The sequence below is a fragment of the Gossypium arboreum genome, chromosome 3 (assembly GCF_025698485.1).
Source record: "Gossypium arboreum isolate Shixiya-1 chromosome 3, ASM2569848v2, whole genome shotgun sequence".
Classification (NCBI taxonomy): domain Eukaryota; kingdom Viridiplantae; phylum Streptophyta; class Magnoliopsida; order Malvales; family Malvaceae; genus Gossypium; species Gossypium arboreum.
In genome coordinates, this window is record NC_069072.1 from 22961027 (window position 1) to 22980222 (window position 19196).

Genomic DNA, 19196 nt, shown 5'->3' on the forward strand with positions numbered 1-19196 from the left:
TGGCGGCCACTCTTCCCTTTTTTGGGCAAATTGACATGCAAAACCACTCTTTTGCATGCATGTACTATTAGACCATTGTAAGATTAGCCTATCACCTTTCAACAATGTTTCATACAAGTCCATTTTAATAAATTCACATAGAAATGATCAAATTAATGCATGAAACTTTCACACATGCATTTACTAACATCATAAACATAGAATATAACTTTTAATTACTTATAAGACTTGGTTTAGTGGTCCCGAAGCCACTTTCCGACTAGGGTCAAATTAGGGATGTCACATGAGGTCCCACTAAACACATATCTCGCTCAAAAGGAGATTCTAAGTTAGTAACAGTGTCACTCATATCATTGATATCTGGAGACCTGTTATAAAGATGAAATAAAATTTGAAGAACAAGAGAAACCAAAAATATTTACTCGTGTGGTATGATCATGAATGAAATGGTAAAGAACAGATGTTTGAAATAAGAAACAAAAGAATGTATTTCATTGAAATAAAGACGCTAGACATAGGCTTATTTCACAAAAGGATTCTTATTGCCTCTAGGCTTAAAGCAACAAGTGTGTTTTGAATATGACTCTAGATTAGCCCTAAAAAACACAGGGATCTCTTCCACCGTCCCATCGTTTAAAACACTCCCAAGTATGCAAAGGTGAATGCCTATCAAATTCTTCTCCGCATCATTGATTATTGCGTTTACCCTCTCATCAGCATGGTTGGGTAACAAATTTTCTACGCCAGACTTGTTGTCGAACTTTACAATACCCATTTCAACGAGCCTTTCGACTAACTTCTTAAAAGGGATGTAATTTTCTATCGACTGCCCTGTGATTCCCGCGTGGTATTCGCATTGGGTATTTTCATTGTACCACTTAGGGTATGGAGGTTGCACGGGTTTTGAGTAGAACGGTGCTACAACATGTGCATCAAATAATCTTTTGTATAGCTTTTTATATGTCACTGGGATAGGGGTAAACTGTATCATCTCCGTATTTCTCTTTGCGCTGGGCTCCTGCCTTGGTGCAACTTGCTGGCCTTTGACTACCGTTCTCGATTGATTAATGGTGATAGGTTTTGAATAGCCTGAGCTCACATTGCTTACCTTGCTTTCCTTTTTCTTTAGGGCTGACCCTCTCGTGCTTTCCCTCGTTTCTATCTTCCCGCACCTTATTACATTTTCTATCATTTCACCAGACATCACTATGTCTGCGAAACTCTTAGTCGCGGTCCCCAACATATGATTAATGAAAGGTGCCTTCAAGGTATTAATAAATAGCATAGTCGTTTCTTTTTCCAGCAGTGGTGGTTGGACTTGCTTAGCGACTTCCCTCCACCTCTGGGCGTATTTCTTGAAGCTTTCACCTGACCTTTTCTCCATGTTCTGTAATGTAATCCTGTTAGGCGCTATATCGGTCACATGGTCATACTGTTTCATGAAGGCCTGTGCCAAATCCTTCCATGATTTGACCTGAGCACGACTCAACTGATTGTACCATTTGGCTACGGCCCCAGTCAAACTATCCTGAAAACAGTGAATCAATAATTGGTCATTGTTGACATATCCCGTCATTCTTCGGCAGAACATTGTAATGTGAGCCTCAGGGCAGCTGGTTCCATTATATCTTTCAAATTCTGGCATCTTGAACTTCGGAGGAAGTACTAAGTCCGGGACCAAACTGAGTTCCTTTGCGTCAACTCCACAATAATGATCAGCACTTTCTAGCTCCTTGAACTTCTCCTCTATCCATTTGCACCGATCCTCGAGCTACTTTGGAAGCTCCACCTTTACTTTTTCCCCTTCAACCTCATCAAAATCAGGGATCGTGGGATTTGCCACATTGTCTCCAGGGTTAGAGCACGAGCCCGTTGGAAAGTTTACCGGTGCCGAAATGCCGGCTTGATACAGAGGTTTAACATTAACAGACACCTTTAGTGGCTGTGTTTGAATATTTACTAGGGTAAAGCTTGTAGGACAAGCAGAGTCATCGTTGTCATTCCCAGTATCACCTATAGGGCCCTTTCCTTTGTCAGACCCTCCCTTCAGCAGCTGTGTCAGCTGGCTCATCATGTTGTTCTGTGACTCCAGCATGTTTTTCTGGGACTCCAGCAATTGATCCCTCATCTCATGCTGGATCCTAGCCAGCTGTTCTTGCATCTGAGCTTGCAGTTGCTCCTGCATCTCCTTTTCCATTTGTTCTAATTTCTCTAACCTCTGATCCATATCCCTTGTTTTCCTCCTTGTATAGTAACGATGTTCTAGGGTAACTAGATAAATTATCACTAATTAATAGGGTTCTTTTGTGCAACTTAATGTTTATGATGCTATGCAATGCAAATGCATGACATGAATGCAAAAAGGAGACATCGATTCGAATTCAATTCCATTTAGAAAACTTCACTGAAAAACAAAATCTTTTACATAAAATAAATTACATATACGGTCTTGCCCTAACACCCATAGCTTTTACTTTCCTAAGAAGGCAGGCTAACTCTCGCCCCCAATCTAAGTCTAACTCATATTTGACTCTTAGCACATCTGCTTGGACCACCAAAGTCTGTAAATGATCAGCCACCTCTCGTATCTGAGTTATAGCTTCGCCCATGAGGTAATCCCTATCTCGGACCTAATCCTGAGATCAGTGAAGTTGCTCCCCTAGTTGCTCATTATTTGCTTCCAATAATTCAATCTGATTCTTACAGTTCTGAAGTGTAGTCTCAAGTTCTTCTACTTTCCCCTTCAAATTCTTGATCCTACTTAGGCTAGCCCTTAATTCAATCACTGAGTTATGACTCCGATGTTGCTGTAGTGCCATTTCTAACTCTGCCACCCGAGCTCTTAACATCTGTTTTTCTTTCTGGCTATCATCCAAACTCTTTTTACAAGTAACTTCTCGAGCTTGAGCGTCATGGAACTTTTTCTCCCACCAATCAGCCCTAGCCTTTTCCTCTTGGATTTCGTGCCTCCACTGTTCAAACATTTTACCCAAGCCAACATTTCTCATTGACTTATACAGCTACTTATAATCAGTCTTCAGACTATCCAGGTCCACCTCAACCTCTCTCTTTCTCTTCTTCAAATTCTCAGCCTCAGATTTTTTAACATCAACATCCAGCTTTAAGTACACTTTTTCCTCCTTCAACTGCTCTATTTTCCTTTCTAACTCCGAGGTTTTCTTTTCGAAGTCTTGCTTTATGATTTCCAATTCAGAGGGGACCACTCGCAGATATTCCTCTATCGGTCGAGCTTCTTCTAAATTTGGCCTCGGGGTATTATCGTTAACCCTTCTACTCCACCATTGATTATATTCAGGAGTCACCATTGGATTCACAGCAACTCCCTTTATCCTGTAGGTTTGGTTCCAGGCATTATAAATCTCGCGACTTTTTTCCTTGGAGTCTTTCTCCCCATACGAGAACCCACTCTGAGCTAGCCCATGCGTCATCGATATAAATTGTCTCGATCTTAGGAACAGGAGTGACTCCTTTACCAAATCGGTCAAATAGATTGGCGACTGCTTCATCTACATGCCTTAAAGCTTTAGGGAAAATAAACAAACCGTAGACGCTCAAGGCGAAGACATTAACTTTTTTCTTCATATCAGGGTGTGCCAGGATCAGATCTCTTAAATTTTCCCAAGGGATGTACTTTCCATTGCCTTTCTGCTGGACTCGAGCTACAACCCACTGCTCACTCATCTTAGTGATGTTCATCAACCTCTTTACGAAGGTTGGGGTGTTGACAGCTCTAGAATAAATCTTATCAACTTGAAACCTCGGACAATGAGGCAAGGCTGTATATTCCTCGATAGTAAGTGCTAAATCCACCTTTCCGAAAGTAAAACAACTGTAGGCGGAATTCCAAAATTGAGCCATGGCGCGGAACAAATACCTATCTTCCTTAACATCGATGAGATAAGGAATACCACCATAATTACAGTAGAGTAGCTGCTTCATCTCCTCATTCCAGTGACTCCATAATTCCAACTCCTGAAGATCATTCTGAACCACACTAATACGGGTAAAGTCCCATAACTCCGACGTATACTCCTTTGTCAAACTGTCACCTTTCTCTAACTGTGCATTTTCTGACCATCTTTGGACAAACGCGTTGTCTTTCACTTTATCAAGGAATTTGTTCTTCATGGTAAAACTTTCTATTAGTAATCGAACCGTATATCGATACCTCCTTTTATGATGAAAATGCTATGCAATGTGATGCAAACATAAACAAGATGAAACACATTAGTACATGAGAAATAAACAACCTAGAACACCTATCTGGATAACAACTAAGGTTTGGCATAGCCCTAACTAGGGTAGGCTCCTAGGGTTTACTATATGTGGTTCAGTTCTAAAGAAAAGGGTACCTGAACCAGCAGATTCCTCAATCCTCACCCATTATAGGCTCATATGGACCAAGTTCGGTTCAGGGGGATACATTTCCCTATGGCCATGCGGAGGTGAAAACCTCACGAAGACATAGGTACGGATGTATCCCGGAAGCGATCCCCTAGCCCATGCGGAGGTGAAAACCTCACGAAGGCATAGTTCCTCACTCCTACTTAAAAGGTGTGACTACAACGGTCATGCAATATGATGCAATAATATATCGAAAGATTGAAAAATAAAGTAAAACCCACATGATAAAAACCGACAAAGACACAGAAAATGCAATGAGAGGATCATAGATTTAAAAACCAAATTTCCAATTCTTGACAAGACAGAAAACAATCAATTTATAGCTCGACTCTCTGATCTCCCCAGCGGAGTCGCCAAGCTGTCGAAACCATTTTTTTGAAAATGAGAAATCGACTTTTGAAAATGAAAAGTTGGGAGTCGCCACCAATCGTTTTCAATAGGGTGTGATTGGATCATCTCAAAACACAGTCGTTTTTAATAAATAAATAAATTTTTCAAAACGACAATTTTGGTCTGCGAAAATAGAAAACCGGTTCGGGAGTCAGTTACGTACGAGGAAGGATTAGCACCCTCGACACACCCAAAATTGGTGCTGGATTGATTATTTAGTGTCTTAATGTCAAAAGTTAAAGATTTGGACAGAGTTCAAAACGTGATCCTCCTTTTATTGGCTTTTAAAACATTTAGGTAAGTCAAATGTGTATTAAAGACCATCTCACCTCAATGTAAAACATTACATAATCCAGTACGTTAGGACAGAACATTTTTTACCCTCAATTGTGAGCTTGCCTTTAAAACGTGCGTTTTAGCCTTAAGACGATATTCAAATATTCAAAACAAACAAAGAAAGCGAAACCTAGTACGTTAGGGCACGATTCTTCGAATTCTTTAAATACAGAACATTGCCTTTATTTTGAATTTTTTTGAGAGAAGATCAATGGGTAAATGAATTAAGGACATAGATTTTTTTAAAAATGATGATGATAGACAACATGAAAACAATAATATGAGAATAATGCTAACCATATATAAATAATAAATAATAATAATAATAGTAATTAATAGAAATAATTAATAAAACAACAGTAATAATAAATACAATAATGTAATAAACATTGTGCTAATAGTATTAATAATAATATTAAAAACATGATGATAATAACAAAAAATATGTTGACGATAACATTAAATATGGGGGATAATAGTAAAAAAATGGAATAACAATGTTAAATTAGTAATAGTGAGAAATAGTAAATAATAATAATTTGATATAAAAATGGTAACCGATAATAAACAATAGTATAAAAAATATAATAAGTCTATGTATAATAGAAATTTATATTTAAAATAATTAACTTTGTTTAAAAATATATATATTTACATAATAAATATATAATAACAAATAAATAATATAATAATATGAAACATAACTCAAATTAATTAAATTAATAGAAAATAAAAAAAAAACAAATATAAAAATAATGAGAATAAAGCTCAAATTAATTAATTTAACAGTAAAATAACAAAAATAAAAAAGGGGTTAAATTGAATTAAAAATGAAAACTTTGGGGCCAAATCAGAAAGGAAATAAAATCAGAGGTAAACTCCTTCTCTTTTCCCTTCTTTCGTTCATGAAAAAAATGTGAACGCCAAAGTAAACAAAATTGAATAATATAAAAAGTTACCTTAAAAATCTGCTTTGTATTCTCTTTGATTTCGTATGTGTATTCTCTCAAAAAATTCCCCTTACAATAGTTTTCCATGGCTTTTATAGCCAAATTTTACAACTTATAATAAGTAGGGTGATGGAGTTAGTGGGGGTGATGGAGGTAGTGGATGGTTTAGTAGGGTGTGGGGGTGATGGAAGTAGTGGATGGTTTAGTAGGGTGTGGGAGTTAGTGGTCAGTTTAGTGGGGTGTTTAATTTGGGCTGGTTTGACTGGGCCTGGGTAGAAATTTGGTCCTACACAGTTGTTTAAAAAGTTCAAGAAATTTACCGAATTGTTCATCCATGCGGTCTTTCTTCAACTTTGCTGGGTATGGGATTGGTGGTCTATATTCTTTTGGACTTAGATTGTCATTATTTTTGGGTTCGACCTCCTTTCTGTCAGCTTCTTGTGGTGGCTTCTTTTCAGATTCAGCCAACACATTCCCACTCCTTAATGTAACTGCTTTCACGTGCTCTCTTGGGTTCTGTTCAGTGTTACTCGGTAAGCTACCTTGTGGTCGTTCAAATATCAATCTAGCAAGCTGACCTATCTAAGTTTCAAGCCCTTGGATTGACGCTTGTTGATTCTTAAAGGCTGTCTCAGTATTCTGGAAACGAGTTTCTAACATCGAGATGAATTTTGTAAACATCTCCTCAAGGTTCGGCTTCTTTTCCTACTGGTAAGGTGGTTGTTGAAAGCCCGAAGGATATTATGGCCTTTGATTTCCTTGACCGCCCCATGAGAAATCGGGATGGTTCCTTGAACCTGCATTATAAGTGTTACTATACGGGTTATTTTGGGGTCTAAAGTTATTGTTACCCATATATTGGACTTGTTCCTCCTCGATGCTAGGGTTGAAGGGTTGATATTCTATGCATGCTCCTCCTCCATTCGAATCGCACCTCATCACTGGATGTACCTGGGTAGAACCACACAAACTGTCAATCTTTTTATTTAAGAGTTCTACTTGGTTAGATAGCATAGTAATCGCATCGAGGTTGAAAGCACCGGCTGCTTTTGTCGACTTTGTCCTCATAACTTTCCATCGATAGTTATTCAGTGACATCTTCTCAATAAATTCGTAAGCCGCCTCAGGTGTCTTATTATTGATAGTTCCATCAGCGGCTGCGTCAATAATCTGCCAAGTCGAAGGGTTCAGGCCATTGTGAAATGTTTGGACCTACAGCCAGAGTGGTAACCCATGGTGAGGGCATCTTCGTAAAAGGTCCTTGTATCTCTCCCATGTATCGTAGAGTGTTTCTAAATCCATCTACACAAAAGAGGAGATATCATTACGTAATTTGGTTGTTTTAGCCGGCAGAAAATATTTTAATAAAAATTTTTCAGTCATTTGTTCCTAAGTAGTGATTGATCCTCGTGGCAATGAGTTCAACCACTGTTTAGCCTTATTCCTCAATGAAAAGGGAAATAACTGAAGGCAAATGGCGTCATCAGAAATGCCATTTATTTTAAAAGTGTCGCAAAATTCTAAGAAATTTGCTGAGCGTTGGGCTTCATCCTGCAAACCATCAAACTGCACAAATTGCTGTATCATTTGAATTGTGTTAAGTTTCAGTTCAAAATTATTTGCAGCTATAGCAGGTCTAACTATTCTAGATTCAGTTGCTGTTAAAGAAGGTTTAGCATAATCATACGTAGTGCGTGGAGCAGGATTCTGATTAGCAGCAATCGCAGGAGGTAGCGGATTTTCTTAGTTTTCAGTCATCTCCTCGGTTATGGTTGAAGTATTGTCCTCTTGCTCTTCCTCTGTGTATTGTAAGTTTCGCCTTATTTCTCTTCGATTTCTACGAACTGTGCGATCAATCTCACTATCAAACAGTAATGGTCCTGACGGGTTTCTTCTGGTCATAAACTAGAAAAACTTGTCAGAAGAAAATAAATGAAGAATTAAAAAAGAGAATAAAAATTTAAATTGCAATAAAAGTAAAATGGCTAAAGTAATAAAAATCGAGTGTTCCTAATATCCTAGTTCCCCGGTAACGGCGCCAAAAACTTGATACGTGATATTTGTGATAGATTTTAAAGATTTATGAATGAATCGTTCTTGAGACTAACTTATTATCACGATTAAGGCAAGTGTTCCTATCGAACAGTAGTATAGTTCAGCAAGACCAGATTGTCGAACCCAAAGGAACCACGAGTACTAGTATTTACTTCCTTTCTATTATCTAGTCTAAAAATTAAGAGGTTTGGTTATCTAAACTAATTACTAAACTAAGAATGCACAGAAAGAAAATTTGGGAAAATACTTTTAAGGAAAATTCGATTGATTAAGACAATACCTAAGGAAAAATCCACCTAGACTTCACTTGTTATTTGACTCTGAATGAGACAATTTATTCATTTGACTTGATCCGTAGAAATCCCTAAGTTACATTATTATCTCTCTCGAGACTAATAACGTCTAACCCTGGGTTGAATAATTGAAATCTCTTTCTAATTAACACCCTAGAATTGCATTAACTTGATCTATGGATTCCCTTATTAGATTTCACCCTAATCTGGAAAAATCTTATCACCCTATCTCTAGGCGTGCAATCAACTCCGCTTAATTATGAAAAATTTACTCTTAGACAGGGTCTATTCCTCCTCTGAATAAGAGCTTAACTTGAATCAATATCCTGGATTATCAAAACAAGAATTAAGAACACATAATTAAGAACAAGTCAAATATTTATCATACAATTTAGATAATAATAACAAGATCCGTCTTAGGTTTCATTCCCCTTAGGTATTTAGGGGTTTTAGTTCATACTTATGAAAGAAAACATCTCAAAAGCATAAAGATAATAAAACATAAGAAAACCCAAAATTCTTGGAGGAACTTGAAGGGAGATTTTTAGTCTTGATGATGAATCCGACTTCTGAGATGGATCAATCAGCTTTCCTTGAGTAATTCCTTGCTTCCTACTCTCCATCCCCCTCCTAATTGCCTCCTTAGGTGTTTAAATAGGCTTTAGAATGCCTAAGAGCCCTCAAAATTGGCCTTTTCTGAATAGGGTTATAATTGGGCTCGGCAAGGACACGCCCGTGTGTGATTACTCCAGCCTGTGGTCAAGGTTGTTGAACAGGCATGGGCATGTAGTATACCCATGTAAGTCGTGCTTCAATCCTACCAAAGGGACATGACCGTGTGACACGCCCATGTGAGAAAGTCTAGGCCGTGTTGATTTCCCACGTGGGTCCATTTTCTCCGTTTTCGACCCATTTCTCACTGTTTTTACTCTCCTATGCTCACCTAAGTATAAAACATGAAATTAAAGGATTAGGAGCATTGAATTTACCAATTATAAGGAGAAACCATCCATAAATGTGCTAAGCATAGGATAAAAATATGTATAAATTACGGTTCATCACAATACGGGGGCACCCTAGGGTGAAAAACTTGGCCTAGCGAATCATTTATCTATTAGCTCTTGCAACTGTGCTTTCAAATCCTTCAGCTTGGTAGGTTTCATTCTATATGGAGCAATAGAAATGGGAGTTGTCCCTGACACCAATTCAATACTGAACTCTATCTCCCTTTCAGGAGGTAATCTGGGTAATTCCTCTAGAAACACATCTGGGTACTCACATGCTATCGGCACAGACTCGATCTTCAGCTCTGTTTCCTTAGTGTTCAGTACAAATGCAAGGTAGGCTTCATCTCTTTTCCTCATATATCTCTGAGCAACCATTGTCATGATTACGATCGACGGCGAACCCAATTCTCTTGATTCGACCCGTAGAATCTTACCATCTGGGCATTTTAACTTAATATACTTACTACCACAATTCACAGTTACATCATGAAGGGCTAACCAATCCATACCAAGTATTACATCAAATTTGTCAAATGGTAACAACATAAGGTTAGCTGAGAAACAATGACCTTGAATCGTCAAAGGACAATTCTTACAGATTTTATCAACTAAGACCGACTTGCCTAATGGGTTTGACACTCTAATAATATCTTCCGTATGTTCAACAGGTATGTTCATACTAGACGCCAATCTCATACAGATGTATGAATGTGTTGACCCCGGGTCAATTAAAGCAACAACACTTGTATTAAAAAGAGAGAAAGTACCCGTAATAACATCAGGAGTAGAGGCTTCCTCTCGAGCACATATCGCATACGTTCTTGCCGGGGATCGAACCTCTGATTTTGCAGTGTCTTTAGTCACGACTCGACTGCCACTAGCACTCCCAGGGTATCTCAGAGGTCTACCTCGTAGAATGGAAGCACTCAACTTCGAAGCTAGTTCCACTTTTTTTTTAGCTCGTTCCGGGCAGTCTCTAAGAAAGTGATCAAGAGAACCACATCTGAAACACGTGCTGCTCTTCATTCAGCACTCTTCGAAGTGAAATTTGTTGCAACTCTTACACTTTGGCTTTTGATCATCTACACTCCCCACACTAGTCACCATTGGGGAGGAAGACTTCTAACTTCGTCGTTTAGAGCTTCTCGCCCTACTCGAATATCCTAGCGATGAAGTAGAGCGCTCATGTTGGGTCATTGCTTCCTTCGTGGAAAACGAGAGTGTTTTACCGTTAGAGCTCTTGCTCGCAGCTCGAGCCTCTCTTTTAGCTTGTTGTCTTTCATTATTAAGCTCATCGGTCTTCTTGGCCTGATCAGCCAATGCGGCAAACTCCCGTATTTCAAGGATTCCAATCAACAACTTGATTTCATCATTCAGACCTTCATCGAAGCGTTTACACATTTCTGACTCTGTTTAGACCCATTCAGTTGCGTATTGACTTAGCCTCACGAACTCTCATTCGTATTCTACTACAGTCTTGTTCCCTTGTTTGAGTTCCAAGAACTCCTTTTGCTTCGAGTCTAAAAACCATTGGCTAATGTATTTCTTCCTAAACTCTGCTTAGAAGAAATCCCAAGTAAAATTTTCCTTCGGCACTATCGAGGATACGGTCTTCCACCAATGGTATGCAGTATCCTTCAAAAGGGACACAGCACACTTCAAATATTCCTCGGTGTGCACGAAAAATCATCTAGCACCCGTGTAGTGTTCTCGAGCCAAAACTCGGCTCTTTCAGCATCATCATCAACTTTAGCTTTGAATTCCTTAGCCCTATACTTTCTAAGCTTATCTACAGGAGCCTTATCAATTCTTACCGCTGTCCTACCTCATGGTATATCCTCATCAGGTTGGTTAGAGGACGGGGGAGGTCTTGGTATGTTAGGGCGATTCCTCAGGTAATCCCCAAACCTTTCGTCCATCATACCAAAGAAGGTAGCTCCGGCCTCTTTCCGGCCTTCAGACATAAGCCTTCTACTACTACTAGATACAGCTCGTTGTACGAAAGCTGGAGCATGGCTCTCGGCTCCCTCGGACTCATCTTGTGCTTGATTAGAAGACATTTACTATATTCAAAACAATTTGAAAAGTTAGGAGACGTCACACTATCAATATTTGAATAATAACATGTATAGCAAACCTCAATACTCTCTACGGTAGTCCTAGAACCGACTAAACCGTAGCTCTGATACCACTAAATGTAACACCCCTCACCCATATCCTACATCGAGATAGGGTTCGAGGCGTTACCGGGATTTCACATTCATAAACATATTAAATCGAGTCACCAAGTTACTCTCAAATTAAAAACTTTTCAAATATGTACATCTTGTCCCTTAAACAGGTCTTCGAGACCTAAAACATACCCAAAGGCAGTGCAGGAAAAAACCGAGAACATTTGATAAACTTTGGGCACCTTGGAAAATTTCCCTTACTTTAAAGTGTCACACGCCCGTGTGGCTTGTAACACGCCCATGCCCTTAGTCCGTGGGCAACACTGACTTTTAAACATGGCCATGGCACACGCCCGTATGGCCTGCCCGTGTTCAATACTAACTTTGGTACATGGCTATGGCACACGCCCGTGTGACCTACCCGTGTCCTATACTAACTTAAAATTTTAAGTGTAGGGGACACACGGCCATAGTACACACCCATAGGAGGGAGCTGTGTGTCACACACGGCCTAGACACATGCCCGTGTGTCTAACCATGTGGACCCTAATAGGCTATCTTTCAAGCCTTTAGTCATCTTTTTCTACTACTTAGGCTTAATGGTTACCAAATTCAAAGTAAAACATAGTTATACACTTGTAGATGGTCTTGATAAAGCTTGTTGTATGGAAACCTCATATCATTGGTTTCATACGTGAAAGGTTATTTCCCATTTTATATTTATAGGCTTCCATGCTATTGCAACGCATTTGAAATTTGGCTTGTTTTGGTAACTCATTGCCAATTATAGCAACCCTTCATATAAGAGTATAAATATGCATAGATTTGTAGGTCTTGGCCTACTTCAATTAAGCCAAATCCAATGGCCATATACAAAAAGATAGATACATTTTTACATGCCTTCATTTGGAAAATCAGATGACACATATAACAAAATATTTAAAAATCCTATACATGCCATTGAACAAACTAAAAAAAATGTTTTTATACCAAAGCTTGACTAGTTGATAGTGTGTTGACTCTCCAATCGTCTTCCAGTCCTTATGAGTCCTCGAGCTCTGTGAGACAGGGAAAAAGAGAGGGGTAAGCATTTTCATGCTTAGTAAGCTCGAATAACCCGAATGTAAACTTATCGAGTAATTAGCATACATCCATATTTAAAACATGAAATCATCAATTGTGAAATGATTCCCTATCACATGCACTCAATCAATGAGTTAGTCACATAGCAAAGCATCATGTAATTTATGTAGATGAGCTCATCATTCATCATTGAGTTAGTCCCATTGAGTTTTTAGGAAATCTGGATGGAATACCCATTATCCTTCAATTCTTACGAATAATCATTTCACATTTATGCACTCCCGTGAACCTTACATCCTATGGCGGGATTACTAGTCCAGGCTAAATCCCCCATATCATGAACTCATAAGGTGATATCGGGATTACCAGTCCAGGCTAAATCCCTTATAGAAATACACCCTTACTTAGCTCGGATCTGAATTACCAGTCCAGGCTAAATTTAGATCCCATATCGGATTACTCGTCCGGGTTAAATCCATAATGCACACATATTCTTCAGGAGGCTCGATCATTCAAGGAACACCAGTTCGGGCTAGATATTTTTTATACTTGAGATCACGGATTACCCGTCTGAGCTAAATCCTTACTGCAACACATGCAAGATCTCAATTCGCATGTCAATTAGGGTTATCCATTGAATTCCCTTTTTAACCTCAACTGAAACATTCTTCACATGTTACTATCAAATATGCATTTCTATGATATTTCATGCCAATAATAAATGCAATCATCATGCATTCAAAAATCATACAATTATGCATATTAGGGGTTTACTTTAGGTTATCTGAACTTACCTGGTATTTGTTTCGGAGTTGTGTTTCAGTTATTTCGAAACCTTGCGTTTTCCTCGATCGACCTCTAGAATTTGTTCCTCAAGGTCTATAACAATAAAAATAGATCATTAACACTCCACATTACACATTTCAAGTCTAAATTCCACCCCCGGTCCAAATGACCATTTTGCCCCTAACCTTTCACATTTTTACGATTTAGTCCTTAGGCTCGTATAATGAAACACATGCAATTTCTACCTTACCCAAGCCTAGCCAAACACTTTTCCTTCTCGTGGTAGCCCTCATTTTCCATTATTTTCACACTTCTACCATACATTTTACAACTTTTGCAAAATGGTCCCTACAAGGGTTTTTCATGAAAATTACCTAAGAAAATATGTTTAACACACATTCAACTTCCATATTCCTCCATAATCCATCAAAATACAAGCAACTCGTGCATGGGTAATGTGACAGCCCAAAATTGACCCTAGTCGGAATGTGGTTTCGGGACCACAAAACCGAGGCATAAAAATAATTTGAAATTTATTTTGATGCCTATAATATGTGTATGCTCATGTATGACATTTTTTGATGATTGATTTAGTGTTATAAAGGTGAATTTCACTAGAAAGGACTTAGTAGTGAACTTTGAAAGTACGTTAGGAAATGTGTGATGACTAATTAAAGCATGCATGCAAAACAATGGACTTGCATGTCAAATTCCCTTTTATAGGTGGTGGCGGCCATGACCAAGAATATGGGCTAAACATGTCATGAAACATGTTTTGTTGGGCATTAGGGAGAAATAATAAACAAATAAGCATGGGTAAGAAAAGAATGAAAAAAAAAATGTGTGTGTGAGTGTGGTATCTCCCCATTGCCGTGAGTTGTAAAGGAAGAAAGAAAAAATTTGTTCATCCTTTCTTTGAGCCAAAACTAAGGGGAAGAAGAGATTTTTGCTTCATTTTATTTCTTTAGAAGAGATCTAGAAGGAGATTTGGCTAAACTTGCACCAAGATTAAGGTATGTATGAGGTTGTGTCATGAGATTCATGCATGTTTTAGTTGCCAACTTGATGTTCATGTTAGCCATGGTTCAAATCCTTGTTATGCCATGGAAGTGGTATTTGGTCAAAGTTGATATTGTGATAAAGCCATTGCATGCTAAGTGTGAAGCTTGATGATGATGCATGCAATGATGGATTGTCTACTCTTGAAATTTCTTTGTAGCCATCTTGAGTAAGACATTGAGTTTTCTTTTGTTTAACCATGATTGAAGTTGAAAGGGCATGATTGTGATGTATTCGGCCATGATGCATTCATGAGCATGGTTCATGCTTCTTGCATGTTAGTTAAAATTTGTGTTTTGGATGGCTAGGGACACCTTGAAATTGACCATGCACATATATGTATATATATGTTTGCACATGATGTTTTGGTTATGAAGTAAGTGATGAATATGTTTGTTTAAAGAAGAAAATGTTGAAGAATGCTTGTGAAATTGCAAGTACATTCGGCCTAGTACACATATGATGTGGAAATCTTGGAATTTATTGTTGAATTGGTGCAAGTATGACTAAGTATATTCGGCCTTAGGTAGCCTATTGATGGCCTTAGCTTTTCCTTGATGCTTGAATGAATTGTATTGAATTGCTTGATGTAGTATAAAATGTGCATGACCATTGTGTATTCAAGCTAAAGGGTGGCCATATGACCATTTAAACTCCTTGTCATATTCGCCATAAGCTAGCATAATGAGGTTTTAATAAATTGAATTTGTTTGAATTAGCTCAAGAGCTTAGAGGGCCACAATTGGACAAGGGAAGGAAAAGTGATCGAATAGCCGTAAAAGCCGCTCGACAACATCCGAGGTAAGTCCTCAAGAAGTGACCCTACTTGAATTATGTGAAATGAAATATGGATGTGTAATGATTATTGATTTATGTGTGTATGAGTATTTGAATGATACCCGGCTAAGTCCCAAGGCGATTATGCTAGTGATTACATTTGTGTTTGAGCCTTAGTAACGAAAATGAAACATGAATGTCTAATGATTATTGATGTATGTGTGCATGAGCAATTGAATGATATCCGGCTAAGTCCCGACGACATTTATGCTGGAAATTATATCCGGTTAAGACCAAGGCAATTGTGCTAGTGGCTACATCCGGCTAAGACCAAGGCATTCGTGCAAGTCGTTCTATCCGGGCTAAGACCAAGGCATTCGTGCACGTGGTTATATCCGGTTGTATTCAAGAAGCTTGGGCTGGAGGTGAGTGTTGGTTGCTGTAATGAATTCAATTGGTACGCTCAAAAAGCCCAAAGAATAAGGTATGTTTATATGTGCATTGAAAGTCGACATGTTTGAGCAACATTCGCCGATCGACTAACAATTTCTCGCTATTGAATTGGTTGATACCTTGTGAAAGTATATAATGATGAAGTGTGAAGTAAGAATGATTATGTGAATGTGTATTAATGAAATGATGCATTTGGCCATGTGAATGTATTGCTTTAATTAAAGCTGATTTTATTCCTTGAGACTTACTAAGCATAAAAATGCTTACCCGTTGCTTTGGCTCTCTGTTTTATAGATTGTGCTCGATAGCAATCGAATTCAGGATCATTAAAGTCGAAGTCATCCACACTACCAAAGCCTCCATTTTGGTATAAATTTTGGTTGAACTTTGAAATGGCATGTATAGGACTACCCTTGCTGGTTTAAATATGTTGTGATGTATATGTGTACGGCCATGCGAAAATGGCTCGTAAAAGTGAAGTACTGAACTTAGACTATTTGCGGTTTGTATATATATATATATGGTGTCATGATGTGATTATGGATTGAAATGGGAATGTTGGTCACATGATCAGCCATTGGTATGGTTAAAATGATCATATGTGAACCTATGTATGGCAAGACTAGTTGGTTCATGGAGACTACAAACTAGGTAAGACCTACCTTAAAAACAGATGCTGCCAGCTGCAGTGACGTGAATGTGAAAAATCACCAAAATTTGTAGGAATGGTATTAAATAGTGAATAAGCTATGTAAATGAACCTTGATGAGTCTATTTTCATATGGAAGAAACAAAACGGTCATAGGAGTTACATGTTAAGAGATATTAAAGCTATTGTGAGACAGGGCCAGAACGGTTTCTGGGTCCCCTGTCGCAACTTTAAAAATTTACTATAAATTATCCAGAAATAATTAGGAGTCGTGCCTTATATGTACAGATTCCATTTTGAGTGTAGTTTCATTAGAAACAAACGACAGCAGTATTAAAGCCCTGTGCAGAGAGATATTCAAGTTGTAACGCGCGAAGGTCAGAGCAGTCGATCCCTGTAACATGGGTGACTTTAACTAATAAACTGTACCAATTGACCTGACCAAAATCCTAAAATAAGTCCATGGATGGATATATGAGTCTAAATTCAGGAAAATTTACGAAACCAGTTTCCGAGTTTTGAAACTCGAGATATGATTTTAAGGCGACGGTGATGCAGTTTTCCAGCCTGACTGGAAATGTCCAATTGGTGGGCAAAATATGTGGACTTGGCTTGTTAACCCTCGTGTCCGACAATCGCAATGGTCTCGGGTTCGGGTGTTACAATTTTATTGGTATCGAGCGAGGTTTAGTCAATTCTAGGACTACCGTGATGTGTTTGGGGTCTAGCTATACATGCCATTAAATGATGAATCGATAGTGTGGTGATTTATGACAATTTGACTTTGTGTTTGTTTATAGTAATGGATCCCGATCCCAACCGAAGCGATAGCTGATGATGTGGAGAGTGTGGCGCTGCTCCGCGCAAGAAGGACAGGCCGGCGGACTCTCAACCTATGGCCAGCAATCCGAATGATGAGGGTAAGCAAGCCTTTTATAGTGTGATGAATGAATGGTTTAACCAATACATTCGAACTAACACTACTGTTCCACAACCTCCATTCCCGACAAATGCAACCCAAGACCTACAATACCTCCCAGAATCGACCAAATAAGGTCAAGTAAGCCCCAATCGATAGGATTCAAAACATGGGGCCACTGAATTTAAAGCTACGGATGATGATGATGCCGAAGCGAGCTGAATTTTGGTTGGACAACACTATCCGGTGCTCGATGAGCTATCTTGTACACCGATGAGTGCTTAAAGTGTACCATCTCCTTGCTACGTGAGTCCGCCTACTATTGGTGGAGTACTCGACTTGTGGTGCCTAGAGAGCAAGTGACTTGGGAATTCTTTCAAACCGAGTTCCGAAAAAAGTATATCAGTCAGAGATTCATCGACCAAAAGCGAAGGGAATTTCTTGATCTTAAGAAAGGTTCTATGTCGGTTCATCGACACGAACGAAAATTTGTGAGGCTTATCCGCACGCGCGAGAATGCATTTCGTCCAAGCTATTATGTGTAAACGCTCGAGGATGGGCTGAATGATGATATAAGGATGTTCGTTGGCATTCTCGAGATACGAGAGTTCGTAGTACTTGTTGAGCGAGCTTGTAAAGTCAAGAGCTTAGAAAGGAGAAACAAAAGTCGATGTGGGAACCGGAGAATTCGAAGAGGTCCTCGGAAAGTCTCTTCAACAAGCATCAAGAGATTTCGAGATGATGTGAGCGGTCTAGAGGCGCCACGGGCTTTTCTAGACGAGGACGCGATCGACCCCTGTGACCACACGAGTCACTTCGATCGCCGATGGTGGAAATGATCGCCGAGAGAGGGCGAGTGTCCGCATTGTGGCAAATGGCATTCGGGGAGCTGTTGGTTCCGTGATCGCTCCTGCTATAAGTGCGGATCGGCCGACCACTTTATGAAGGATTGCCCGAGGATGCTTGAACAAAATGTAAGTCGAAGTGGAAACCGGTGCTACCATCGCCGAGGTAGGCCACCTAGAAATGTGGGCAATGTTAGTGGCGGTCAGAGAGGATCTAGAGATGCTACCATCAGATCCGAGACCCGCGCTCCTGCTAGAGCATATGCCATCCGCGCACGAGAGGAGGCATCCTCCCCTGACGTTATCACCGGTACTTTCACTCTTTTCGATACTAATGTGATTGCTTTGATTGAGCCTGGTTCTACTCATTCTTATATATGTGAAACCTTAGCATCCAAGAAGACTTTGCCTATTGAGTCTCATCGAGTTTGTAATTCGGTGTCAAACCCTTGGGTCATTACGTGCTTGTCAACAAAGTGTGCAAGAAAAGTCCCCTAGTGTTCCGAGGTTCTTGTTTTCCGCGGACTTGATGCTTTTGCCGCTCGATGAATTCGACGTTATTCTTGGTTTGGATTGGTTGACCATGCACGATGCGGTTGTAAATTGCAAAAGCAAGACTATCGATTTGAGGTGCGCGAATAACGAGATAATTCGGGTTGAGTCTACGGACTTAAAGGGGTTGCCACCGTAATATCGCAATGTTGGCCGGAAATATGTAAGAAAAGGGTGCGGCGTACCTTGCGTATGTGCTCGATGACAAGGAATCGAAAAGAAACCCGAATTTGTGCCCGTGGTTTGTGAATACCGGATGTTTTCCCGAAGAATTGCCGGGTTTACCACTGCTCGGAAATAGAATTTGGCATCGAATTGGTACCGGTACCACTCAATTTCGATAGCTCCGTATCGTATGGCGCCAACGGAATTAAAGGAGTTGAAAGCTCGATTGCAAGAATTGGTGGATAGAGGTTTTGCTCGCCCGAGTTTTTCGCCTTTGGGTG

General features: G+C 39.3%; 2 protein-coding genes and 1 non-coding gene across 3 annotated transcripts; 1 reads left to right on the top strand and 2 right to left on the bottom strand.

The window, feature by feature from the left end:
- Positions 1-265: 265 nt before the first annotated feature.
- Positions 266-2227, bottom strand: LOC108475228 (uncharacterized). Its single transcript, XM_017777209.1, has 3 exons — positions 1796-2227; positions 606-1690; positions 266-368 (listed from the first exon to the last, which is right to left on the bottom strand). Exons 1-3 carry the CDS (start codon positions 2225-2227, stop codon positions 266-268), a joined length of 1620 nt encoding a protein of 539 aa, XP_017632698.1.
- Positions 2228-2642: 415 nt separating this feature from the next.
- On the bottom strand, positions 2643-3008 carry LOC108475229 (myosin-11-like). The gene has a single exon (XM_017777210.1). The coding sequence runs from the start codon at positions 3006-3008 to the stop codon at positions 2643-2645; it is 366 nt and encodes a 121-aa protein (XP_017632699.1).
- Positions 3009-7329: 4321 nt separating this feature from the next.
- Positions 7330-7436, top strand: LOC128290827 (small nucleolar RNA R71). The gene has a single exon (XR_008280612.1). It is a non-coding gene; the product is annotated as a small nucleolar RNA R71 (small nucleolar RNA).
- Positions 7437-19196: the final 11760 nt, after the last annotated feature.

Excerpts from the sequence above, each read along its gene's own strand:
- LOC108475228 (XM_017777209.1), bottom strand. The coding sequence starts at position 2,227 with ATGGATCAGAGGTTAGAGAAATTAGAACAAATGGAAAAGGAGATGCAG. Across the intron at positions 1,691-1,795 it reads ATGAGGTTGAAGGGGAAAAA|GAACTCAGTTTGGTCCCGGA; the intron begins GTAAAGGTGGAG and ends GTTGACGCAAAG. Across the intron at positions 369-605 it reads ACGGTGGAAGAGATCCCTGT|GTCTCCAGATATCAATGATA; the intron begins GTTTTTTAGGGC and ends TCTTTATAACAG.
- LOC108475229 (XM_017777210.1), bottom strand. The coding sequence starts at position 3,008 with ATGAGAAATGTTGGCTTGGGTAAAATGTTTGAACAGTGGAGGCACGAA.